This window comes from Alosa pseudoharengus, unplaced genomic scaffold, assembly GCF_046254945.1.
Source record: "Alosa pseudoharengus isolate Yale_2024_CS ecotype anadromous, Long Island Sound unplaced genomic scaffold, YU_APseudo_1.1 YU_APseudo_1.1_scf_2, whole genome shotgun sequence".
Classification (NCBI taxonomy): domain Eukaryota; kingdom Metazoa; phylum Chordata; class Actinopteri; order Clupeiformes; family Clupeidae; genus Alosa; species Alosa pseudoharengus.
The window spans coordinates 6,997,095-7,023,840 of record NW_027468663.1 but is presented as its reverse complement, the minus strand read 5'-3'; the positions used below and the strand labels follow the sequence as shown (position 1 = coordinate 7,023,840).

The window sequence follows — 26,746 nt, the reverse complement described above, 5'->3', positions numbered from 1 at the left end:
AACAATGGACAGTTCTTTGAAAAGTTCTTGGGCAGATTAGATAGATGAGAAAGAATGCAGTTTCACTGGTGCACTGATGTCACTAAAGATCAGTGGCACCATCAGTTGTGTACCTCCATTCAGAAACACCTTTCTCTATCTAGTTCTTCTGTAAATTGGAAGAGCTAGTACCCTCTGGCCGGCCCATTTTAACCATCAACATTCTGGTAAAGACAATGAATAAGTCTTTATCAGTACGGTCACAGAACTGTCATCAGAACAGAACTATTCTAGGGAGTCTAGCAGGAGAACTTTTTCTTGTTGGCTAACATGCAGATTGGACCAGAAATGTTTCGGAGGCGTGATATTCATGGATTATTTGAATAAAGATAAATTAAATACACATGTGAGTTATGAGAATTGATATTTCAGCTTAATAATTCAACGTGAAACATTTATTTCATTTTTTTTTCAAGAACATTGTGTTTCTTTTGCCATAGTAACATTCATGAAATAGAACATGAAACCTTACAACAAAATAACTTTTAAACATACAGTAACAAAAATATGTGAGTTTATCACAAAATAAATACTACACATTTGCACATGGAGTCTGCTGTTCTCTGTACGTCCACTGGAGGCAGTGTCTTAGCCACTGAGGCAAAGAGGCAGAGGCTGAAGGCACACCTCAGTCACTCCTTCAGACTCATGCGTGCAAATAGTCTCGGCTGGGACTTGGATGGCGAGGTCATATGGGACGGGTGCAGTCCAGCCGTCAGTTTCAGCCTGCAGGGCATTCTCGCAGGTTTACAGAGCCAAATACTTTGGGAAGCCTCTCAAAGGCCACCAGCTCCCCATTAATCTGCATGTTCTGGATACAGCCTCTGAAAGACGTCCTGACGGGTAATACTACACCCTTGAAAGTGCCTGTACACATTAAATAAGGAACAGAGGAAGAGGGGAATGTTATGTAATCCACAACATTATACCAACAAACATATTCAAAAATAAAACCTTTGCATTTGATTGTAATGGCAAAATAAACTCAGTACACTGTGAAAGTGTTTACCTGGAATGCCGCCCACATAAAGAGGGTCTTTGGTCATGGTGGTTGTAGAGGATGTTGAGCCAATTGTATAGTTTCCATCCGTGTCCACATGCATCTCCACAACGTTTTTTCGTTTAATCACTGTGAGAGGAAATATACATGAGCAAAACGAGCTCTGCCTATACTGCATGTAACAGATTTGTAAACAAATACAAAAGTATCTGACACTATTCTTTCAGATGCTTAATCAAACACTGTCTAAAAATGCAGTACCTGCCACCCGGTGAAAGACCCCATCACAGAGCGACTGCTTTGGCCACACAGAAACACTGAATATCCCCACTCCATTGTTCACCTGTGCCACCACCTGGGAAGTCATATTATTCGTAAATTTCGCCTGCAAAGCCTCATGGGAGTTCAGTTTGAGGAGAATATCAAAGTATACAGAGGCGCCCATGAGTGCTACACTCAGAGGAACTTACCTCCCCTCTTCTCATGTAGAGACTGAGGTGATGCTGATTGCCAACATGGAGGAGGACGCCAGTTAGGTTTCTGGGGCGAACCTCAAACACTAACTCAAAGCTCTCACCCACAACGAAGGACTCATCTGCAGAAACACAAAAACAGAAATGATGAAGAATTATCACTCAGATCATCAAAATGTCGATCCAGAGTTATGTACGACTGCAACTGTACAAACACTTAGTCATAGACTTAGTGATTTAGTCATGGGTTAACTCACCAATGATAACATATCCCCCATTCCCTGAGAAATAACTCCCACTTTCTGTCTGTCCGTCAAAGCAGGGGCCTACGCCATGATTGGTGGTCGGCTCTCCCACTGGCAAACCATTCATCTTAAAATTGCGAATACAGCCAACCACACCCTCCTTGGGGAGATTCTTCCACTAAAAACAACAACAAACATTTTTCAAAACACTCCCAAAGGACTGAAAATAAGAAGAAAAAACAGTTGAAGGACTACTAACTAACAGTTGAAATAAACATTTGAAAGATTAGTACTTCAACATTTACAGTACAGACAGCTGTTCCACTAAGGCCTTCATCCATGATTGTATCATTCAGTTACTAATTACACTGCAGCCTGGAAAAATCCAAACTCATTCATGAAGTGAAAAGAGTCTGGTGACTCGATTGGGAAACACTTGCATCTTGCAGCCTTACCAATCACATTGATCAGACATTCCTAATTACTTCCTACTTCACCTAGACTTTACAAACTGACAATAAACAGTATCAACAGTCAGGAAACAATGTGGGTCAACCTTTGCTGTAAATAAATTTCTGCATTTTTCCAACTGCATTTTTTGATGTTTGCAGGTGGTGCTGCATCTGTTTATAACAATAACTGATGACTGATTATTTTTTTTATTATTGTGTTAAATTACATGTTCCAAATGTAAAGCACTTTGAGCTGCATTCTGTGTATGAAAGGTGCTATACAAATAAAGCTTCTTCTTCTTATTATTATTATTATTATTAAGTTTCTGTTTCATCTTCCCCTCTTGTCGCTGATTGGCCATTGGACATTTTTCTTGTCTTGTCTGAGGGAAACGGTTATGAACTATGGTGTTCCAGACTAGATCTCCCTGAAAGAAGATCTAGGTGGGCGGGGCCAGTCTACAGAAGGTAAGCATCAGCCTCTTTATTATGCGGACATAATCACCTTTAGGTCTTTGTGTAAAGATGGCGGGGCACTGCCCAGGTAGAGTGGGGACATCAGCTGTATGTCGGAGCTCTCCACATGGGTCAGCACGCCATCCTGGGCCCTGATCCCATCCACCAGCAAACGGAACCGCTTCTTCTCCAAGCTGAAGATCACCTGCGGTAGTCAGGTCAGTCAGAGTTGGTATTCATAGAGTGGCCATCACATAATGCCAATATCATATGTATCACAGAGAACATACAGCGACAAGCATTTAAGAAATATGGGCTAAATGGAGGCTGTTCTTATTTTGTAGCAGGTTTGCTGGTCGTCCATGCTGGGTTTGCTTACAGTGTGCCACTTTCCGTCGTTGTACCTCTCCCTGTTAAAAATCTCCCTTTTGCGACGGACAGACAGGCGGATCCTTCCCTTGGACATGTAGAGAGCCAGATGACCATTCTCCAGATCAGAACCAACGTAGAACAACAAGCCCTCTGCTGACGTGGTTCTCACATCGACAGAGAAATGGGGTCTAGAGAGAAGAGAGAAATAAAGTGTGAAGAGTATAGAGAGCACACTCAGAATAAGGTCACTGTTGTTTTGGTCACTGGGATGAAACAGTTGAACTGAACATTCAAAGGGAAAGGCAAGTACAGCCACCGTGCTGCTAAAGTGTGATTAGATGCTCAATGCCCACTCACTTGTTTTGGAGGTCCTGTTTGGAGACTTTATATGTAAGGCCACTGGCGGCACCCCCCAAGTAATACGCGTGCTTCACTTGTGTTGGTAAGGAGCACCCAGAAACAAAGTCCTCCTCCTCCTTGTTGTTGTCCTAAAACATAGAAACACTCCATTAAAGAAAAGACAACACCACACGTTTAAATTCGTTGCACATGCTTTTATCTGCAATTGAAAAGCACATTAGAGACATTAGTACATCTGCAACTTGAGCACTGCCAAATCCAGAGATACAACTCAATGACTAGCACTCTAGGCTGAGCTGCAAAAACCATAAAGGGAATCATTATGAGCAATCTGACATACTCTGTGTTTAACCACTATCATCATGTATAGAGTGCAGGACAGTCAGTGGAGTTTGTTTCTCAGGAGCCGGACGCTTCTCTGCATATAGGACGCTGGATCTAAAAGTAAATGCTGTACTTTGGCATGAGGGGAAGACCTTACATCTGATAAGCTTACACCATGCTCTTACACACAGGTTTGGGCTTGTCGACTGGGAGTGTTCTATGAACGTAAGTACTGATATGAAAGAACTAACAAATTCCTTGCATATTTTCAGCATTGTTGATAATGATGATGTAATTGAGGTTTGTGTTGAGGCAGAATTAACTTGTGATTGAGGACATAAACTAGGATGACAAGACATTACTCTGAGAAAATGGAATGGGTTTTAACTCATGCAGTGATGTGTTTCATGTATTATGGTATAAAATCTTTGTCAAGTGGCTACCTGATACTGAATGCAAGTTCACCATTTATATCATTTGTGATGGTATGGGTTAGCTTGGGTGAACCCTTGTAACACCCACGCCAAACCTGGGTGAACCCAGACATATCTGTGGGCGCATTTGAATTTGAATATAGTACAAACACTACTGATGGGTTCCTGGGTTTTTGAGGATTCAGAAATGGGAATGGGAAGGTGGCCAGATGGATCTATGAGCATTATATGTGTCCACAGATTTGTTCAGGTTCATCTTACTAAGAAGATATTGCTTCCGTTTGGAAAATTCTGTCACTGCCAAGTAACTGCTGAGAGAATTCTACCACTATGTCTGCATTCAAAGGTATGTGGAGTCTACTATGCAGCTATACTGTAGTGCCTGTCGGACAAAACAGATGGTTGAGGTGACCGGCATTTCATTCATCAACTCCTATTAGCTTATATCGCACATTTCTACCGTGAGCTTATTGTGACATGAATAATTAATTTGTCTTCCATCAGAAACCATCAAATAGTGCTGATTAAATCTTACTTCCACAGAGAAACTATTGATGGGGTGTGTGAATTGATTGACATACAACCCCAAATCAGAAAAGATTGTGTAAAATGCAAATAAAATCTGCAAATCTCGTGAACTCATATTTGGCTGCAAAAAGGACACAGACAACATATTAAATGTTAAAAATAACAAATTTCACTATTTCATGGACAATATATGTTAATTTTGAATTTGATACCAGCAACACGTTTAAAAAATAAAGTTGGGGCGGGGGCAACAAAATGCTGAAAAAGTTGTGTAATGATAAAGAAAACAAAAGGGGAATGTTTCACAACTAATTAGGATAATTGGCAACATGATGGGTATGGAAAAGTGCATGCCAGAGAGGCAGAGTCTCTTAGAAGAAAAGATGCAGGGGTATTCATCACTCTGTGTAAACCTGTGTGGACAAATTATATAAAAAAAATAAATAATAATTGTGAAGTATTTGGGGAGTTCATTATCTACAGCAGTGTTTATCAAAGTGTGGTCCGGGGACCACTGGTGGTCCGCAAGCTATCCCAAGTGGTCCGCGAGCAGACGTGGTAAAATATAATAGATGAGTTGTTTGCAATATTGAACCAACTATGTAAATCCAAACAGTTAAGTAAGCAATGGAAGTTTAAATAATATGAATCCTCTGACACAATTAGTAAGGTGCAAAGACAATAAGCAAGGTGGTGAGTAGGACTATTGTGTAATGTACTGTTGAAGTAGGTCTACTCTTTTTTTATTGATTAAGTGGTCCTTGGTCTGAACAAGTTTAAGAAACACTGATTTACAGTACATAATATCATTAAAATATTCACAGAATCCAGAGAAATCTTTGCTAACAAGGGATAGAGCTGAAACACAATATTGGATGGCTGTGGTCTTTTGGACCTCAGATGGCACTATATTAAAACCAGGCCTGTTTCTATAAAGACCACCGTCTTATCTGGGCCTGATCTTCTTTAAAATGGACTAAGGTAAAGTGGAAAAAGGTCCTGTGGTTAGACCAGAATTTTGTTAAATGAAGAGGTGAAGCATGTTGCCGTCATCAAATTCAAAAAGAACATATATTTTAATAATCAAAAGGTTCAATTTCAACTTTTGATATGTTGTCTTTGTCCTTTTTGCTGCTAAATATGGGCTTACAAAACTTGTACATCATCACATTCTGTTTTTATTTGCATTTTACACAACATACCAATTTGTTCTGATTTGGGGTTGTAGAAACGTTATTAATAAAGGATTATTTTAATATGTGGATATGCATGTGTGATAATGTGCACATACACACACAAATATGAAGTCACAAAAGTAAACACAGGCACCTGAGTACATCTTTTCATAGCACACACAGATGCATACACATGGAACACACATCATGCAAGGTAGATTTGTACAGTCTGTGCGTTTAGTTCGGTAATCAACTGAAGGACACTGATGGTTTTGATTTTGGCATGGGTGAGTGAAAAAGAAAATGTCAGAATGATCAAAATATCTAAATCAATCTTGGAGTGCAGATAACCAACCCAGAGTCTAGTGACTGTTAATTCATCTGGGTAGCTCTGATTGATTTGTGCCCGTTTACTTCAAAGTATCAAGTATCAAAGTATATCTTCACATAGGATGGGAAAACAATGAGAATATTCAATGAAGTGTTTCCTAAATATAGGAAGAGAGATTATAAAGAGTTAGAGCTCATAAAAGTAGGAGGCTGAGGAATGCTTGGGAGTATGGGTGAATAAGCTGTTTATTATTGTGTACTTAGTGGGGATGTCTTTTTTTACTGTAGAAAGCATTTGATGTAATAAGATAGATAGAACAGGTTAATTTCAAATGTGTGGATAGAGCCTCATGACGACATATCTAACCTGAGAACTGGTCAAGCATGAATCCACAAAGGAAATGGGTAAAATGTTAGTAAACTCAAAGAGAAATTTGACAACTAAGAATGCAAACATCAAGGAGGATGGAGAAGACAAAATCACAGGGTAGTTGAAATGAGTCAGAGAGTTTATTTGTTTAAAGGAGTGGGGTGGGGGTGGGGGTGGGGCGATGCAAACATCACATTAGTCCACTCTCCTCCTGTCTCTTCACCTCTGGAAATCAAGCAGTACAACATGGTGTGAATAATCATCAGCAGAGTCAGAGCCGGGACAGCACAGAGTTGCATGCTATTCTTCCTTCAAAAGCTGATCCTTAGTTCAGTTCTGTTAATGTTATGAATGATCAGCTAGAGATTCATCTTATAATATCAAATGCCCACTGACCAGGGCAACCACAAATGACAACTAATGGGCTTCACTCTACATAGGTTACATTTCCATTTTTAATTCAGAATAGACAAAAAAGAATCCTGGGAAAATCTAAGTTTATGCAGTGACTGACCATCCATGCTAGGGAAAGTATAAAAAAACCCTTCAACTAGAGTATGAGGGAAAGGCAGGCGGCACCTTTCTTGAGAAGCTGTGGTTGAGACTGGCCAGCATGTTCTCCGGTGGTCTCTCAGCAGTACACTCGTCCAGAAACACTTCCCCTGTTGTGGAGAATTCACTCAAGTCTTCTGGGCGGTACAGATAGTCTGACCTATAAGAGAGACAGAGAGAGAGAGAGAGACAGTACAGTACAGTGAGTACAGCTGTAGCTTATGGTTAACATTCTCTCCTTAAAGATGAATTAATGAGAAATCTTTCATCAAGACGGTTGATTTCAGCAGTACCTAAATCTTGCTTCAGTGCTACAAAACAACTACTGCAATAGACAATAAGAGGAGTACTGACCTTCTTGTGTAGAGGTTGGAGAGGCAGCCTTTGAAGGCGCCCAGGATGACGTTTTCGGAGCTGCTGGTAAGGCTTGGCGTCTCTGTGTGTGGCTCCCCACTGTCATTCTCATCAATTAGTAACTCGATTCTGATAATGACAGAGAATATTAGCTTCCATCATTGACCAAGAAGAGTAAATCATTGTATAATGTCCAATTCATTTTCAATAATACCTAATAATACTAACAATAATGTTAATAATAATAATAATAATAATACCTAATAGTCTATATGGTTATGGACACACACTGCAGGTATTTTGTGCATTTTGTAAGGTGGAGTTACTCTCAAGCATCTTAGGTATGTGATGTCAAAGACCTAAGATGGAGGACACTAAGCATGCAGCCTACTAAAGTCAGAGTTTCCCCAACATACCCTGTGCCCCGCTTCCTAGCGGTCACATAATGCCATTGTCCATCCTGGTACTGCTTTTTGGACTTGATTGCTTGTTTGATTGTCTGGCCCACAAATTTCATCACAACATGGCCATTGACCATGGTCAGTTCTAGGCCTGTTTCCTGGTGAAACCAAAGGACACAGTTAACACTGTTGCAGACAGGAACGTCTGTGCATAATCATGGAGGACTAGGAGGGTGAGGGACCAAAGATGTCCAAATGTCGTACTGACCTGCTCAGTCTTTGTGAGGAGGAGGCCATCGGCCTCGGTGCTTCGGAAGCCCAGTGACACCACTATGTTGCCGTCCAGACTGAATTTGTCAAGGGCTTTTTCCAGGGTGCCTCCTGCCTTGCACTCGGCCTTACGGGACGCCTGCGGAAGAAAGTTAAGATATAATGGGCCACACTCGTGTCCGGTTCATAGTGCAATTTGTTAAAAAATCTGAATGGTGGTAGGAGGTGTAAGCATCTTCTGAGCATCAGACCCTTACCAGGAAGTCCTCAGGGCAGCCCTTGCTGACGCCCACTTTCTCAACTAGATCCGCATGTCCTCCATTGACCTTCACCGTCTTCACACAGGCCTTCAGGGGCTGCACACGAATATTGAATCTGAAAAACAGAAACCGGCAGGCGCATCAGTACCTTACCTACTTCGTAGTCCTCATGAAGTATAATAAATATGCAAGTGGAAATATCATTTAAAATATGAAAACATGTTCCTGCTCTTGGCCAATGCCAAACTACAGCTGCTTGATGGAGAAGACAGAGGGCATCAAAGGATGGTGTAGGCCTTCTGCTTTTTATTTCACCTACCTGTCTCGCAGTCCTTCAGGCACACCTCCAATGTAGAAATCCTTGAAGTCTTCAGAAACATTGGTGGCAGTCACCACAATACTACTACCATGAATGACCCTAAGGCTCTTGTCCGAATTAGTGAGTCTAATCAATACATCCTGATTCTATGGAGAAAAATATAAATTATGGTCATCCTGGGTCACTGGACAGCACATCATGTGAATAGCAAGTGTATCCAATCAGCTGCATTACACTACTGTGCATTTCTCTTACCAAGGGAGTGTGTTTTTTCTCACTCTTGATTGGTGATAGGTCTTGACCGTTCACTTGACCATTCACCACAAAGTGACCCTTCTCCAAACTGATGGTGTAGTAAGAGTCCTAACAGAATATATATATAAAAAAAAGACAGACCGGTCAAGGCCACAGAGAGACTTGCAAGAGCAGAGGTTGTCCTGCAGAGCTCTTATAAAAGTGATTCTTTAGCCATATCTTTTTATTAACTTTAGTAAAAAGTATCTGGAGATGACATTAATCCCATCCCATCGATCTCGTTGTTTGACAGGGGGCTAATCGAACTCCCCGATGCAGGAAAAGCAGACCGGGGCTCACCTCATTGCCAATGTACATCACCATGCCATTCTCAGAGCGGGTGGTGATGAACTGGTTGAATCGGAGTGTTGTTGAGCTCAGGTAACGGCTCGCGTCCACCTTCGCATAGCCAGTGCCCTCAAAGAAGTCGGTGCTCACGGATGGCACATACCTGCAGGAATGAATTGCGTCAAAAAGATCCAAAACAAAATTCTAATTTGGGTTTCATTTGTGTTCAGTCACGCCCGGCATGTCAGTGTATCACATTGTGATCTGATTTTATGTAATATTTTGTTTTTAATCCTTTGAGAATGTGCTAATCTAACACTACACTACTACTACACTACTATCTTGCATCACTGTTGTAGTTCTTACCGTTTACAGGGTGTGTCCTCAATATTGACTGCCTTTTGGAAGTTGTAGAGGCTAACGAATCTCTCATTGAAAGTGGAGAGTTCGATACAGCCCTTATATTTTGGGTAATTGAGTGAAGCCGGGGGCTGAAGAGGGGGAAAGAACAGTTGCCTTAGATTTTGCTCTCAAGTTTATAAAATTCAAATCTATAAAATTCCTTGAGACAGACATATACATAAAATTGAAGAGAACTACATCAAATGTCATTAAAATTAGGAGGAAGGAAGAAAGGAAGGAGGGAAGGAGGGAAGGAGGGACGGAAAAAGGGAAGAAAGAAAGAAAAAAAGAAAGAAAGGTGTGTGAGACGTATGCCTGAGCAGGACTTACAGTGAAGGAGTCGGGGTAGCCCCCCACATAGAAGACCACATCTTTGGGATCAATGTTCAGGAGGTTTTTGGCATGTTCTCCTTGTTTGTAGGCCGATGCAGCAGCAAGCGGGTTGTTGGAGGTGAACGCCTTTGTAAGGATCACTTCAGCATCCTGGTAAATTCTAGGCAAAACATAGAAACATGTCAACAACTGATGGTTGAACTGTGCAATAGCATTTGATTACTGTGCACTGAAACTAGAACAACAGTTTGTAGAAACCGCTCATGCATATTTTTATTTACAGTTACAAAACTGAGTGTCATTTTACCTGAACAAATCCACCTTGTCGAAAATTGCTTGCTCGGATGCCGAACCAGTGATAGTATCTGACTCGACCTCATACTCCACCCCATTTAGTTTGTAGACCGTATACAGGATATTACTCCTCAAGGCCATCCCAATGTAGTCGCCAGATGCCTGAAGGAGGAAGAGCACAACAATGTTGTTTTTAGACACTCGTTGGACCTCATGGACACACAAGCCTACAAGATCTGTGTGATGCCCTCTTACCCTCCCTTTCTGATGGCTCACGGATACAATAGCAATGATAAAATCAGGGCCAGGAGAAGACAATAAAACACGACAAACTCACATCTTTCTTCCCAAGGTAGAGCACAAACAGATTCCCGTTGTCGGTATCTAACTGTCTGCGTCTGCGTTTCCCATCTCCTCTCCTCTCAGGTCTGTGCAGGTACAAGGAGAGGGATGTGTAGGCCTTCAGGTCGTCCATGTTCTTGGGGGCACGCAGCTCCACATGGCTGTCTCCGCTGAACTTCATGGGGACGGTAACCTGCCGTGGGGAATGAGAGTAGCATCAGGAACAGCACTTCTGGGCTTCAATCTGACATAACAATCCTCCACTTCTTCAGTCCGTGCATCCGTCTATCCATGCCGTCATCCATCCCTCTACTCTATCATTTACTCATTCAATCTCTAATCCATCTATCAATCCAAGTTTTCAGAAGCTCCCAGTCTCACAGCCTTACCCTGTTGGCAGCGTCACGGGCCTGTTCAATGAGTTCTTTGATCCTCTTGATGTTCTCCGACACGTTGGTGACGGGGCCTGCCTGCGTGCTGAGCTCCTCGATCTGATTGATCTTATCCAGTAAAGATGGAATGGTGCTGCTCAGGTTCTTCACTGTGAAACCAATCATCACATATTAACAAAACAAAAACCCAGCTTTTCCCAGCTACGTAAAAAAAGAGAGAAAGAAAGTGAGCAGAGAATCTGCCACCAACTAAGAATGCTCCCTCACACACCTGAGTTGTCCACTTCATTGAGCACGCTGTCCAGGTTGGAGTCTCCAGGGCCGATGTTGATCTTCTCTACCTCTTTCTTAATGTCGTCCAGCCTGCCCATGGCATTGGTGGCCGTGTCACTGGCAACTGCTGCAGCTTTCTTGGCCTCATCAATCATGTTGGCAATATCGTCTGCATAGAGAGGAGGGGATTAGCGGCCATGCCACAGCCATGCCTGCTCCCTCACCGTCCACACTCATTGTGCTCACAAAACTGATGAGTCAGGATGACACTTCATACGCTACCTCTCTGAATGCCTCTCAGGTCATCTTGGGCTTTTTGAAGGTCGTTCTCCAGTGACTGTTTTTTCTTGTTTGCATCTTCCAAACGCTTCTTCTGGTCAGCGAGGTCAGAGGCAGCCTCTGAGGAGGAAAACGAACCAGCAAAAATACATTTCAGATAAATAACGTAATATGGAAGAATATGTAATAACATGTAGCAATATCGCTACAAGGAATACAACACATTATCCTGCAAACCTTACAATGGCAGGATAGTAAAACAGGATAGACATCTGAATTACTGGCCATAAAGCACACCCCTCTTAATTAATTCCTGAATGAGCTACTACATACGTTTGAGATCTTTCTCTGCATCGGAGGCAGAGGTCACAAGCTTGGTGCCTTTGTCCTTTAGGTCCTTGGCTTTCTGGACCAGATCCTTCTGGTTCACATCCTACAAAAATCAGAGATGGGAGGACATGGTCAATTACCCTGGCAGTAAAGTGTGGGCAGCGGCCCGTCAGGTGTATTGATTGATATGGGATCTAGAGCTGGACGAGCTCCATACCTGGGAGGCCTTGTCCGCGGCCTCTTTGGCCTCGTTGGCAGCCTTCTCTGCAGCCTTGATGGCGTTGACGATGCTCTTGTAAGCGTCGATGGCGGCCAAGGCGTTGCGCACGTCGTCGCTGCCACGCGAGTCGTTCACCGCCCTGCAGGGTGGAGAGAGCGGAGTTCCGTCAGATGATCTCCAGGCACAGAAGTGCGCAGTGCAAAGTCTTAACAGTTATTAATTGAGCAAGGGATGCACAAATACTACCCTCCCGTTCTACAAGGATGGATGTGTAAAATACAATTGCAACGGTGTTGACCTAACTCCTGACTGACTTAAAAAGCTCTCTCTGCTCTCTCCTGCAGTGCTCGGTCACTCCAGGGCCTGCATTTCCTCTTGAGCAGAGAGCATGTGATGTGCAACACGTAAACACATGCCTTACAACTCTAAGAGCGCAGGAGAGGACAGAGCAAACAAACATGGCCGAATGTACAAAAGGCTTGTGCCACTCGCTGAAACAGGCAGTGGTTACACATAAGACAGAAGACATAAGATAAGAGATAAGACAGATAGCCAGAAAGAAATAGTACTTCTCCAGCTGATTGGCGAGGTCGCTCAGCTTCTGGGCATGCTCCTCTGCCTGCTTCACAATGGCCTCTTTGGCAGCTGCCTTGGAGATCTCGTTGACTCGTTTGGTCAGGTCGTTCTTGGCCCCGTCAACCTGAGCAGCCAGTCTCTCGTACTCCTGTCAGGACACAGACCAGAACCACTGGGGTGTCAGAATGCAGTGAGGGTGGGGTAGGGTGGGGTGGCGTGGCTGGTTGGGGAAAAAGCCACACATCTCTTTGCTGGTACATGGAGAGCTGATAACTATCACTAAAGTCAGCAGCAAGTTTCAGCCTGACAACTGACTGGTCTCTGCAGGGGTGTGTGTGTGTGTGTGTGTGTGTGTGTGTTTGTGTCAGGTACCACCACAGCTTTGCCTGTCAGCACGTCCGCTATGCATTCAGGAATGTAAAACCGAAGATGGGTGTGGTGACACAATGCTGTGGGTTTGCTGTTATATGGAGAAATAGCCTTGGAAATCCACAGTTGGTATTTTGGCAGTAAACAGATTACTGTCATGGGATCATTCCGCATATGGAGTGGTTTATGATATGTGATATGAAGCATTGTACTACTGCAAGATAGGAATACCTGTTTGCTGTCATCCAGGGTTGATAGCAGCTCTCCTGTATCCTTCAGTTGCTCTTTAGCCATGGCTATTTGTCCTGCAACATTATCCCTCTCCTTCTCCAAGTCTTTGATGCGGTTCTGGTTGTAAATTAATCACACATTCCATTTCATCAAATCACAAATTAAAAATATTGAGTATAAGATTTAATAATGTGGGTAATAATAGAAGATATGTCATTACCAGAAGATCTTGCATAGCCTGGGAGTTCAGATTGTTCTGGTTGTTGGCTTTTTCTACCAAGCTTTTGGCCTGGGTGAGCGCTTCTTCCAGGTCTTTGAGTCTGTCCTCAAAGTCTTTCAGGAGCCCCTCAACCCTCGTCGCTGCTTCCTTGTTCTGATCACACTGACGTGTCACATTGTTTTGGATGTACTCCAAAACTGTGGTCACAAAATAAAATGTTCATTTAAAAGCAAGTCTAAATTCAACATGTCACACAAGCATTGCAGTCCAGATTTTTAGTTTATCAAACATACTTCCATGAGGAGGACCTAACCAAAAACCAAAAAACTAAGAAATAATAAAGGATAACCGATATCATTTTAATGTGTGTGTGTGTGTGTGTGTGTTGATTGGAATCTCACATTTGTGGGCCTGCTCCTTCTCTTTCTCCGCTGCATCTTTCTGGTCATTCAGGTTGCGGCCCTCCATCTCTCGCACTAGACGCTCGGCCTCCTCCAGCATCTTGGTCAGCTGGTCTGGGGCCAAGGAGTCTCCGTTGGCGCTGGCATCCTGCAGCTGCTTCAGCAAGTCTGACCGCACAGCAGGAGGGGAGGACAGAGACAAGACAGTAAGTCATACACCGCAACAACCATCTGATGAAGTTGCTTTATTGTCCTTCTATTTTACCAGAAAGTAGATAACTGAAAACAACAACCACCACAAAATGACAACAACAACAAAAATGCAACCTACCCTGAATCTTCTTAAACATGTTTTGGGCTTGGGTGTTCAGGTTTTGTGCTCTCTGGTTAGTGTCCTCAACACCATCCAAGGCCTGGTCAACATCCTTCTTCTTCTCTTCAGCCTGCACATTGTCATCAACATTAACAGAGCCCTTATACATAGTGCCTTTTCCCATACACCACAACTGGCTCATGGTATTTATCAGCAATCAATCATCACCCAAGTGGAGATGCATGCTCTTTAGATTTAACCATCAACTTAGATTTAGATAACTTGCCTGCTTCTTCAGCAGGTTGATGTCATCTTTGAGGGTCTCAGTGTCCAGCTCTAGGTCAGTCACTTTGGACTTCTGACGGTCTACAGTGGAGGTGAAGGTGTTCACAACAATCTAGAAAAGATTAAAAGTGTTTAATGACATTTGTTAGCTTGACGAGCACGGGCATCATCTCATACAAAGACATGAGACCATCAAGCTTCAAGAACAACACAAAAAGTGAAATACAAGTGCAATATGTGTAATATCAATAAATTGAGCATTAAATCCATGTCTATAGCTCTCCATGGCAAAGTGCCACTCCACATGTGTTTTTACAAACAGCAGTCAATAATCCTTAGGGGTTTGGCAATATTTTAACTTAATGCAATTGATGAGGTGTGCACCCACAGAATGTTCTAGATCGCTATCTGAATGAAGCTCATCACATTCTTCTGAGATTGTTAAACCACACAGACAATCACAGATGAACAACACGTTGTACACAAAACAACGTTGCTGGTGTGATCAGTGTCAAGTTACCACAGATTAAATCAGTACAGGAGCTTGTGGTAAGAAAAATGGGTGGAGAGCATTTTAAAAAAATAACCTCAAAATGTCTCTTGGTAAAGTTGCGAAATTCCAAATGCGGCAGACTCATTTAAAACACCAACGATGTGGTAGAATGAGTCTCACCACATCTTTGGCACCATGTATGTGTGGTGTTTAAGTTAGTCTGTATGTTTTTTCCAACCTAGCAAGGCTCAGAGACAAGGTGAGAAGAGCTGGGACTGCACTATAGACATCCTCCAAAAACACTAACTCACCTTGGTGTGAAGCAGAGACAGAGATGAGGCTAAGTCTGACAGACAGGAGAGAGGGCAGACACACACACACACACACACACACACACACACACACACACACACACACACACACACACACACACACACACACCGCAGACCCTCAGCAAGGAGGAGAGGCCAGAGGGATAAGGTGAAGGGAGACCAAAAGAGAAGGAGAGGAGAGGAGAAGAGAGGGAGCAAGACCAAGAGGAGCGCTGGTGTACCTTAGCAGCAGTGATGGCCTCCTCCAGCTTCCTCAGACGCTCCTGGGAGGAGCTGCTGGCGTTGGCCTTCTCCAGCTGAGACTTGATTCGTGCCAACTCATCATCCAGCTTCTCCAAATCGCTTAGTAATGTCTGCGCACAGTTGTCACACTCTGGAAATACAATCATAAAGATAATAAAATAAAATGTCACACTTTGACTACTCTGGCCTCATATTTCTACTCTCAACTCACTGTGAGAGGACACAGACAGACACTCACCTTGACAGTGCTCATCGGTATTGGTGTCTTTGGGCAAGGTGTCCTTGCAAACTAAAAACACAAGAGACAAAAAGCTTAAAAAGTGATTCTGGCACAGATCTATTGCTGTTCCTCAAAAGTGTGTGCATCATATGGGCCTACTGGACACCTTGGAGACCCACACTGCACATGACCAAATCTCACTACACTGCCAGTCCACTCACCTCCAGTCTTGGAGTCACAGTGTCCAGGGTTTCCGTTGCAGTTGCAAGGAAGGCAGCTGCCTCTATAAGCCATGGGATCGCCATAGTAACCAGGAGCACAGCTGTTCAAAGGCCAGGGAGAATTAGGAGTTTAAACATATTATGAGAAGATGGTGAGAAGTTGTACATGCTTGGTGGGTTACATTGGATACACACCTCTGACATCTTTCTCCTGTGTAACCAGGCTTGCAGATACACTGCATTCTTCCCGAGACTTCTCTGCAGCCCGTAGCAAAACTGCATATATGAGAAAGGAAACACTCCCTGGTTTATTATGATAACAGACTGTAAACTAAGCCAGCACAGGCTGGTGCGTACAGAACTTTAAGGATGCTCTGTTTTTGTCACTCACCTGTTGGAGTCGATGGTGAGTGGGCAGGGGCACAGCCGACAGCTCCTCTGGGCAGGGTTACCATAGTAACCCTCATGACAACGCTCACAGTGGTCCCCAGCAGCGTTATGTTGACAGTTCTGGGTAGAGACAACAGACTTAAATGAGTACAAATACTTAACTGAGTAAATGCTCTCAGACAAATCACAGCACTTCACGTAACACCCACCCTAGTGTTTACAGGATGGCTTACACTGCAGTAGAGTATGTTTCATTATATGAGATGAGCTCATTGATCTTCAGCAAGACTAGGGTGTGTGCTAGAGATTCGTGTCCACAACCTTGACTGATGTGGTCATCTGTCTCCTAACCAACCACTAATGTGACTTATTATATAACCAAATCCAGCCCATGTGGACCTGCATGGAGGTTCTCCTGAGAGCTGAAGAAGCGGTCCTGTCTGAGCAGCTCTCCCTGTGCTCTCCTCCACACCCAACTCTCAGGTGTCTGCTGCCTGTGGCTGACGGGCCGTCTCTTCACGGGAGATTGGCTCTCACTGAAAGCATTCTGTGTCCACACGTGTTCACATCTTGTGTGTGTGTGTGTGGGACCCCAAATGCTTGTGCTCTCTCGTGTGTGACCATGCCTGTCAGCTCAGCTCCAGGGCCCAATCATGAGCCGCACTTATGCAACGCCGCACACACACACACACACACACACACACACACACACACACACACAGCTACCGCAGACCCTCGGCAGAGGAAAGACTACATGGGCTCCGGCACACCACCATTCTGTACCGCTGGCATCTCACTACACTGCAATTCTAAGTCTGTGTGAGAGGAGCCTGTTTCAGCTTGATGGCTGCATTTCCATGTATGAGATGATGCCCATGCTGGTCAAGCTAACAATGTTTTATGCTTTGATGTCTATGATTGATGCTTCGATATTTAATTGAAAAGGTCTGTAATTCTTGTGTTTGTCTTTATATGGCTGAATCACATGTACATGTAATGTGGTGGGTTAATGACAGGCTAGTGTGTTCACAAACATGCCCCTTGGCAGTGCCTGCTGTGGAGACCAGACACTGACTCAAGCGCTGTGTGGCTAACCAGTGTGGGAGTGGTAGGGTGTGTATGTATGGGTGTGAATGTTAGTGTGTGTGTGTCTCTGTGTGTGTGTGTGTGTGTGTGTGTGTGTGTGTGTGCTTACCAGGCATCTTCCTGTTCCCTCCTCACACTCGTCTGATAGGCCGTTACAGGAGCAGGGCACACACCTGCCTGGGAGCTGTGCACTTCTGTCTCTATAGAAACCACGGGCACATTTCTGACAAACAGAGACGTACAGAAAAACGGCCATTATTCTTGTTGAACAGGACAGCACATGGAGTCAGTCAATTACATTAACAATGACAAAAGAGAGACATTTACAAGAAACAAACACTGACAATTACTCAAACGCATTGCACAAGCACACACAAACGTGTGCATGCATGCACATGTGAGCCATAACTTTCAACACACAATACATCTCTACAACGCATACCTGCCCAGTCAAAATAATTAAATATGTATGTATCCTAGGGTGAAAGGTGAGGGTATAGGAGATTTCAAAGTGCTTCTTAAAAGACAAAAAGTGGACATCCATTTTGGTCCCCGAGACATTTCCAGGACAAAACAAATATCTGAGGAGCAACAAAACTGTCAAAAAATAACTCCATTTTACCTGAAGTGCGGTGCTTGCATCCCTGTCTCCCACTGAAGGGTAAATAACTTTTTGTGAATCCTGATCATTAAGTGATGGGTATTGAACTCTTTGTGAATCCCGGTCATTGGGTGATGGGTACTGGACCTGTTGAGTCCCGTGGTCATTGGGTGATGGGTACTGGACCTGTTGAGTCCCGTGGTCATTGGGTGATGGGTAGCGCACCTGCTGCCCTCTGTGGTGGTTTGGCAACTGGTGTACAAGTCGTTGCGATTCTCTGTCAGTCACAGACGGGTAGTGTGGCCGCTGTTCCCCCTGATGGCGCGGTATCCGTCTGGATGATCCAGAGGGTCTGGGTCCTGCCAAGCACAACTCCAGCAGGGCCAGAACGATGAGGGCCCTCATCATAGTCCTCTTCCATTGGTTTGTCTCCATGCGTGTGTAGAACATTCCTCAAGTGTAGTCGGAGTGAAAATAACTCCCCACCACACGGGCAGCTCTCTCTTAAAGCCACGGCAGAGAGGCCATGCCACGCCCTCCTCGGCACACACCCATACCTGAGACAGTGACTAACGCTCACTCACACACACACTCACCCATTTTAGGAATGGATGTACACACATACATACACAGTCACTCTAGTTTGCGTAGAAGGTGAAAATTTCCCCTACAACACATACATGGTTGTGTGCTAATATTCACACACACACAGAGTTTATTAAAAAAGATGAAGCTAGTACAACCCCAATCAGGGATAAAGGGCATAAAACTCATTGCGATAAGAGCCCTGCTTTGCCAGGTCTGTTCCAGTCTCAGCATGAATGGGTGGGGTCTCTATTGACTTGAAGTGTACTGTATGTATACGTTAAGCACACATTTTTGGAGTCCTTTTGTCTAGGTATGTGTATTTGAGGCATTTATATATTTATTTGTGTCAAGTCAGGTTTATTTATATAGCACATTTCATACACGGAGGTCATTTAATGTGCTTTACATAAACAGAAAATGCAAAAATGCGTGTCTGTGTGCGTGTGTGTGTGTGTGTGTACAACTGTACAACTAATCCATGTGTCAGTTAATTTGTTTGGGTCAGTAGATGTTGTATATTACACATTCAGACTTTGCTATCGGAGTACTCACACCTGAATCACACAACACAAACACACACAGGCACACGCATATCAACTCAAAACAGCAGGGTGGGACTGCCACTCCCAAAAAGACACACACACACACACACAGTCTGCATGAGGTTTGTGAGTAACTCTGTCTTGTCTCAGATGCCACGCCTAACCTATGTGTCAGGGCATTGCTCCTTTCCACAGTGCCTCTGGCTACAGATAAACTGTTTCCTGTGGCCACACCTGTCGAGCAGCCTTGTCACCTTCAACAGTGTTTAGATGAGAAATGCGGACCCAGGAGCAAAATCCACGGAGGAAAAACACATCACACACACCTAATCCTGAACATCATTACTTCCCACAGCAGGGGCACTTCAAAAACTCATCACATAGGGAACTTAATGAGATATTGTCAGTATCAATAAAAAGCCTTAACATCCAGTGAAGTGGAAGAGAGACTTAGGAATGCGATTGCAATATCTTAGTGTACAGTAGCCTACTTCTCTTTTTGAGAGAGGAATAGCACAGTAGAAATACCTACTGCTACATTGATACTAGAGACAGTACACTGGCTACACATGATTTTTCAGCCCTAAGAAATTATAATTTAACCAAATTAATGTTTTCTTTAAAAAAAAAAAAATTAAAAAAGAATCTGCCAATCAGCATGTTTCATAGTAATTTGAAATGTCTAAGATTTTCTAAAGCTTGTTCTTTCAAAGCTTACTCCATCATCCCCTCTTAGTCACATCCCTCCAGAATTCCGCTGTATTTGAGTTGTCAGTCAGTTGTTGCCATGACACAGCAGTTGGATGTTAGAGAAGCAACTGATATCAGATTGTCTTTTGGCAACCGGAAAGTTCTTCCCCCGAGGCGACGCATTCTGACAGACGCGCTCATCGGCTGTTCTTTTCCAGAGATTTCCGTGCGCGCCTCGTCAGCTGTGGGCTCCTTCGCCCTCACGAATGTTCCCCATTCGTCAGAGCGAGCTCACTGCAGAAAGGGTGTGTCTTGGCATGTTGGGGCAGACACGGACCACGATCATGTAGCCCTGAGTTCTTTGTGTGGAAAAAAAAACCCAGGGAGTCATTATAGTTTCCCCGTTTCTCTGTGTTATGGCAACTGGCCCAACAACATGCAGGTCCTGTATGAGAGATGCTCAATGAGCCAGTCTTTCACTAGAAATGGCATTTTGGGGGAAAGGGTAGAAAACATCTGTGCTTTTCATGAGCGTCCATTCAGATAGCTCCCATAAAACCAGGTGTCCCTTTACATCAAAGCCATCTCGACCAGCAGTCATGTCGCGATCTTACCATTTTTCATTTGTGTACAATGCAGGCAACATAATGAAATCGGGTCTATTCAGTTTTGCTTAAAGAATGGAAGTTGCCACAAAACAGTCCATACAGTAAGCACACCTTCCCAGTCAACCAAACCACCCACATCATGATTGTTTTCTCTCCTTATTTACTCACCCCTCTTCCTTCTCTTCTTTTCTCCTTACTCCTACTCACCCTCTCTTCTTCCCTCTATCCATCACCCTCAATTCCCTCTCCCCCTCTTTTTCCCAGCTCCAACCTTGACACCATCCATCCTTTTTCTTCCAGCAGACAGAGAGTACCAATGCAATCCAGTCCATTTCCAAATTTCCTCAACACATCACTCTCACTGTACATCCCCCTCACCCCTTCATCCACCCCCCCCCCCCCCAGGCCCCTGTCCAGCAGCCCTCACCTGGCAGGAGTCTCCGCTGTATTGGGGTGGGCAGGAGCACTGCTCCACGGTGCTGGCGGGTGCCCCGCGTCCGTCCCTGCTGGCCTCTTCCAAGCCCACGTCCCCCAGGCTGAGCCTCTGGCTCTGGGTGAAGTAGAGGGCGCGCACGCGCACATCCTCCAGCGCCGCCAGCACCCGCAGCAGCTCCTCACGCGACACCGGCCGCCTGGTGCCTGCGTGGCGCAGGTTGCCCTGCCGACAACAAAGAGCCGTCTCAGTGATTGCTGCAGAGGGGCTCAGACGAGAGCACCCCTGCAGATGGCTCTGATGAACCACTCAGATCAGTCTGTTCAGTAGCATAATTTCAGTTTCATACCATCAGCATCTGTGGCTATATCTTGGCAAAAGGTATAACAAACAATATAAATCAATAACGCCAACTAATAAAAAACATAATTACATAGATAAAACAGATCATCTTAATAAGAGTCTCTCTACACATTTCTGGTGGCACCTTTTTAGACATTTTCCAAAGTGCTTTGAGAATAAAATCAATGCCTTGTGGTGCTGACAGCTGAACAAAGTAAAATATGATTAACTGACAGACATACCGGTACTACAAAACAGACATGATTGAGGATTTTCACCCTTTAATCAGGATCAGTTCATCATTGTAAAGTTGGTTATTCAGATTAAGATCTTTGAATACAAGCTACAATATCTGCAGTTGTTGTTCAGCTAGTAATAAAGAGGGAGCAAAACATTTCAAATGCTTGTTCAAACATTTCACACCTAGGCCACTTCCAGTCACTTATGGCTGTTTGAGCAATACTTCATTTTCTTTACTTTAATGTCTTTTAATGAGTGAGTGAGTGAGCAAGTTACCTCTACTAGCTGAACTCTGCCCTGATACAGTCTGTCTGGATCAGGGGACTGTGGGTCAAAGTACACCAGTGTCATCTGGTCCCCCTGCGCACACACACACACACACACACACACACACACACACACGATCAAGACGATTCAAGAGGGCTGGCACTTCAAAATATAACACAACACGAGAGCCTGAAGTCTTAGAGAGTCATACGCACACTTAGTAGCAGGTCTGGCTTCTTGTCCAGGGGAAGCATTCCCTCGCTGGGGATGCCAAAGGACTTGGTCTGGTAGGTGAGGTAGCCGCCATAGGAGGACACCTACAGAGGCACAGAGAGGGCTTTAGGTGCTTTTGGCAGCAAGGGTTCTGTCAGGTAAAACTGCCTAATTAGCCAACATAATGTGAGAACAAGAGCATTTAGTGTTGTGTCCACATGCAGAGCCATAATTAAAATCTCTCTCGCTCTTTAGCTGAAGTACCCGCAGGTTGGTACAGTGATTGAACGCACACAGAGAGAGAGAGGCTGAAACCCGACACCAGGCGTTGGCATCGAGCAACATGGCACAGCGCTGCACTGCTCACCCTGTCGCCCAGGTAGGAGGGTGGCGCCACCCAGTGGAGGCTCTGGACAGAGCGGGGCACCTCCTGCACGTCAGCCACCACCGTGTTGCTTACGGGGTTGAGCACCGAGGGCACCTCCTCCAGGTCAGCCTTCTCCAGGCGCCAGTTATGCATGTCCACAAACTACACACACACACACACACACACACACACACACACACGGAAGGTACATCAGATATGAAATGACCAAATGACCACTAACCACACATACACGCACGTCAGGGATACTATTGACTACTCGTTGATTGTTGATATTGCTGTCTATGTATATCATTATCTAGCAGAATTGTCAAATCTCCAAGAGCTAACTGGTGAAAAAACTAATTTGCATTTGTATTACTTTTAATAGTTTTTCTCTCTCTCTCACACACACACACACACACACAGAGAGAGAGAGACACACACACATACACAGAGAGAGAGAGAGAGACAGACACACACACACACACACACACCTTTCCCCTGCGTTTGCTGGAGCTGTGGCACTGGTCTGTGGCTTTGAAGCAGAAGCACTCGATGCAACCGGTGGGACTGGCCGGATCAAAGTGGAACGAGCCTCTTCGACAGGAATCGCAGCGCTCACCCTCCACGTTCCTCTGTCACCACACACACACACACACACACACACACACACACACACACACACACACACACACACACACACACACACACACACACACACACACACACACAGCAGAGTCAAAAGAGGCATACCTTGAGTCTTATTGCCCAAACTCTGCTCACGATATGCCAGGATACCCTTACATCCACTCTGGTGTGGGTGTGTGTATGTGCGTGAGGGGTGAGAGAGGGTCACTACCTTGCAGAGGCACTGGCCAGTGTTGGGGTCACACACCTCTGGGCGGACCCCCCCAGTCTCACAGTCACATGGCACACACTCTGGGAAACGGAAGTAGCCGGCAGCACAGCGGTCACACTGACGTCCACCGATCCTGGGCTTACACCTGTTTCTCACACACACACACACACACACACACACACACACACACACACACACACACACACACACACACACACACACACACACACACACACACACACACACACATACACACACACACAAACCCACCAACAGCTATTAACAACACATTTCAGACTATTTTGAAACACTATGTGCTCTGTGTGCTATAACAAAAATAGCATTAAGCGGATCAAATGGTCATGAAATGTACCAGTTTATGACTGCAGACTGTATTTCCCAGTCACATCATATACATCAAAATACTACAAATATATTGAAGATAACGTATTGTGTATATAATAAGACAAACATTCAAAAGTTTGGTAACACTTTACTTGACGGGTGAGTTCATAACACATTCATAGCAGCTGTCAAAAACTGCACATAAAGCATTCATGACTATTTCATGAGACATGACTCAACATTCATACCAAACCTTTCATGAATGTGGAAGACAAAAATGTGTCAAAAAAAAAGTCCAACAATTGCAAAGCAGCATTGCCATTTTCGTTCCAAACCTCTTACCTGATCACGTCACATCTGAGTCAATGGGCTACTCTAGTGCCAAAAAGACAGAACATGGTCAAGCAAATAATTTTTGTTTCATAAAAATGTATTTGTTTTATGATACCTTTGCAGATGATTTCTCATCTTTTGCTACTGGGAATGTCCAACCGTTCCAGGTTACACAAATACGGGTCAGCTGAATGTAGGCTAGTTTACCTCCCAGTGTTAAATTCAGTGATTAAGAATACTTCACAACTTGTATAATAAAGTGACATTCGATGTAGACTTCATAAGATATTCATGAAATATTTACAAAGGCTGGAGAGAAAAACGGCAATGCTGCTTTGCGATTGTTGGACTTTTATTTTGACAAGTTGTCATCGTTCTGTCTTCCACATTCATAAAAGGTTTGGTATGAATGTTGAGTCATGTCTCATGAAACAGTCATGAATGCTTTATGTGCAGTTTATGACAGCTGCTATGAATGTGTTACAAACTCACCCATCAAGTAAAGTGTTACCAAAAGTTTTTAATATGCATGTAAGTGACATACAGACAGACAGAAAGCTAACAAGACAGACAAGTCAGTAAGACAGTGATAAACAGACTGACAGCCAGTCAGACAGGCAGACAGACAGACAGACACAGACACAGACAGACAAGTCAGTAAGACAGTGACAGACTGACAGACAGACAGACAGACAGACAGACAGACAGACAGACAGACAGGCAGTGAGAGGCGGTGGTGCTGGTGTGTGGCCCTCACGTGCACTGTCCGGTGTAAGAGTCACAATCGCCGCTGCTGCTCACGATGCCCGTGGGGGAGCAGTCGCAGTGGTCGCAGCCCACCAGCGGGTGGTAGCTGAACGTCTGGCTATTGCACGTGTCGCACGCCGGCCGAACCGTCTGAGGGGGGCAGATGCACTCGCCCGTCACCTCATCGCACAGCCGCCGCCGACCACACTGACACGCTGCAGGTCAAGGCCACGCGAGGGGACAGAGAGACACAACCACAGTTCAAGAGACACAACATTGAATTGTTCTTGTTCCTGTCTATGACACAACGCAAAGCAAAGCAAACATCCGGGATAAAGCAAAGGTCAGCCACAATATCTCACAATGGAGTCACTGATTTCAAAATTGTGGCCAAATGCATTTACATTTATTAATTTAGTGGACACTTTGATCCACATACCAAACTCTGTGGCCTAAACTGGACAATAAGTATCGTTCTAGATAATAAGAATGATAACATCCTCACATAAACTATAACAATAATGACATGAAGAATGATATAGTCAGTCACTTTCAGTTATCGTTATATTCATCGCTCTTGGTTTAGAAGCAGTTAAGCTCTAGCACAGAGGCACTCACGTCTGCAGTAGGGGAAGCCGTAGTAGCCGGTGGCACAGCGGGTGCACTGACGGCCGATAACGTGGGGTCTGCAGCGGCACTGGCCGCCCAGCGGCTCACAGGTGGGGCTGGTGGAGCCGGACTTGTCGCAGTAGCAGGGCAGGGCCCCGTTGTGGTGCAGGGCCACCAGAGAGCGGGCCGAGGCTCGGCAGAACTCGGAGGCAGTGCTGGGGCTGCGGAAGAGACAGGTCACTTTTGGGTCAATCCCAGACGGCTGCTGTTAAAACAACCTGCACTACAGGTAAGCATTAAGGTCAGGAGAAACAAGATTGTGTGAGAAGCACTGGGTTTGTGCTGTGTAGTAGCAGAAGCATAGATGAAACAAAAGATTACAATTAGTAATCTTTATAAAGTTTCATTACGGCAGTGTGAATAGGTATAAGTAGTGTAGGTAGGTCCGTACAGGTCTGTGATTCCCACCACTAGGAGGTGCCATTTGACTTTTTGGTGAATGCATCGGAAAGCTCCAGCGTGCATGGAGTTCATTTCATGCAGGATAACTGCAGTGATTTATGACTGATGAAGTGGATGAAAGGCTAAGCAGGCCTGGCTGGGCATTGCTGTGCTCGTACTCTATCTGGAAGCTCTCCCCTCCACACTGGGCGATGAAATCAGGCGCCTTATCCAGCGGCTTTGCTTTCAGGAGATCTGGCGTGTAACGATCATCGGGGACAGCCAAGATATAATCCTAAAGCAGAACAAAACAAAAACAAGTCCAAAAGAGGGAAAAGAGTGAGGAGAGGGGATCTGAGCCACCAAAAAAAAAGACAGATAAAAATGACACAAAAAAACAGCACACAGGGAAAATCCACCGCTGTTAACTATGAGTCGATGATGTCGGTACGCTACACACCCAAACGAGTGCCCTCATGTTCCCTCGCCCTGTTCCCACCTGTGAGAGTAAATAAAGCCTCTGTGTGCTCACGAGGGCCTGAGGAATGCTCACAGCAAGCCAGCACAAGGCCGGCCCAAGTGGATTACTGTACACTGTGATATCTGAACCTGCGCAGGAGCCGCCCAGGACGTGACACCTTAGGTAAAGAGGGAAGCCAAAATGGAGTTAGGATTTTTAAAAACCTAGTGCAGGGTGGAAGTGGAAATTAGGCCAGGGCTGTGAATTCTACACAGGAAGACCCACACAGTCATGATGAAGCAAGAGGCCAAAGGGCCACACACACAGACACACACACACACACTGACCAGGGTGAGGGTCTTCCCCGGTGGGATCCTCAGAGTGATGGCGAGCTCCCTCTGTGGCAGGTCCAGGGCGATGCGGCGCTCGGCGATGAACACACTCCTGCAGCCGGACATCGCAGGGCAGAAGGAGGCGTTGAGCCAGCCTGGTGGAGGACACAGAGGTTTGGGGTGGGTGC

The 26,746-nt window shown here is 44.7% G+C and overlaps 1 protein-coding gene across 1 annotated transcript in view; it reads right to left on the bottom strand.

The window, feature by feature from the left end:
* Positions 1–405: 405 nt before the first annotated feature.
* LOC143133700 (laminin subunit alpha-3-like) overlaps positions 406–26,746 on the bottom strand; it is a 77,895-nt gene continuing 51,554 nt past the window's right edge. The window contains exons 35-81 of the mRNA XM_076293509.1: positions 26,574–26,713; positions 25,946–26,061; positions 25,335–25,546; positions 24,727–24,931; positions 23,292–23,436; positions 22,927–23,067; positions 22,433–22,594; positions 22,068–22,169; positions 21,862–21,945; positions 20,998–21,228; positions 17,651–17,764; positions 16,457–16,575; positions 16,261–16,341; positions 16,066–16,166; positions 15,863–15,913; positions 15,603–15,754; positions 14,558–14,668; positions 14,290–14,401; positions 13,959–14,126; positions 13,558–13,754; positions 13,338–13,454; positions 12,731–12,885; positions 12,159–12,300; positions 11,945–12,044; positions 11,615–11,731; positions 11,331–11,501; positions 11,057–11,208; positions 10,663–10,860; positions 10,339–10,487; positions 10,029–10,191; positions 9,663–9,787; positions 9,309–9,459; positions 8,970–9,077; positions 8,715–8,860; positions 8,393–8,510; positions 8,134–8,274; positions 7,881–8,023; positions 7,465–7,593; positions 7,138–7,270; positions 3,395–3,525; positions 3,045–3,225; positions 2,715–2,870; positions 1,770–1,935; positions 1,510–1,634; positions 1,301–1,394; positions 1,049–1,168; positions 406–906 (exon numbers count right to left, since the gene is read on the bottom strand). Coding sequence (XP_076149624.1) covers positions 761–906; positions 1,049–1,168; positions 1,301–1,394; positions 1,510–1,634; positions 1,770–1,935; positions 2,715–2,870; positions 3,045–3,225; positions 3,395–3,525; positions 7,138–7,270; positions 7,465–7,593; positions 7,881–8,023; positions 8,134–8,274; positions 8,393–8,510; positions 8,715–8,860; positions 8,970–9,077; positions 9,309–9,459; positions 9,663–9,787; positions 10,029–10,191; positions 10,339–10,487; positions 10,663–10,860; positions 11,057–11,208; positions 11,331–11,501; positions 11,615–11,731; positions 11,945–12,044; positions 12,159–12,300; positions 12,731–12,885; positions 13,338–13,454; positions 13,558–13,754; positions 13,959–14,126; positions 14,290–14,401; positions 14,558–14,668; positions 15,603–15,754; positions 15,863–15,913; positions 16,066–16,166; positions 16,261–16,341; positions 16,457–16,575; positions 17,651–17,764; positions 20,998–21,228; positions 21,862–21,945; positions 22,068–22,169; positions 22,433–22,594; positions 22,927–23,067; positions 23,292–23,436; positions 24,727–24,931; positions 25,335–25,546; positions 25,946–26,061; positions 26,574–26,713 — 6,521 coding nt within the window. The 3' untranslated portion in view covers positions 406–760. The remainder of the gene's footprint in view (positions 907–1,048; positions 1,169–1,300; positions 1,395–1,509; positions 1,635–1,769; positions 1,936–2,714; positions 2,871–3,044; positions 3,226–3,394; positions 3,526–7,137; positions 7,271–7,464; positions 7,594–7,880; positions 8,024–8,133; positions 8,275–8,392; positions 8,511–8,714; positions 8,861–8,969; positions 9,078–9,308; positions 9,460–9,662; positions 9,788–10,028; positions 10,192–10,338; positions 10,488–10,662; positions 10,861–11,056; positions 11,209–11,330; positions 11,502–11,614; positions 11,732–11,944; positions 12,045–12,158; positions 12,301–12,730; positions 12,886–13,337; positions 13,455–13,557; positions 13,755–13,958; positions 14,127–14,289; positions 14,402–14,557; positions 14,669–15,602; positions 15,755–15,862; positions 15,914–16,065; positions 16,167–16,260; positions 16,342–16,456; positions 16,576–17,650; positions 17,765–20,997; positions 21,229–21,861; positions 21,946–22,067; positions 22,170–22,432; positions 22,595–22,926; positions 23,068–23,291; positions 23,437–24,726; positions 24,932–25,334; positions 25,547–25,945; positions 26,062–26,573; positions 26,714–26,746) is intronic.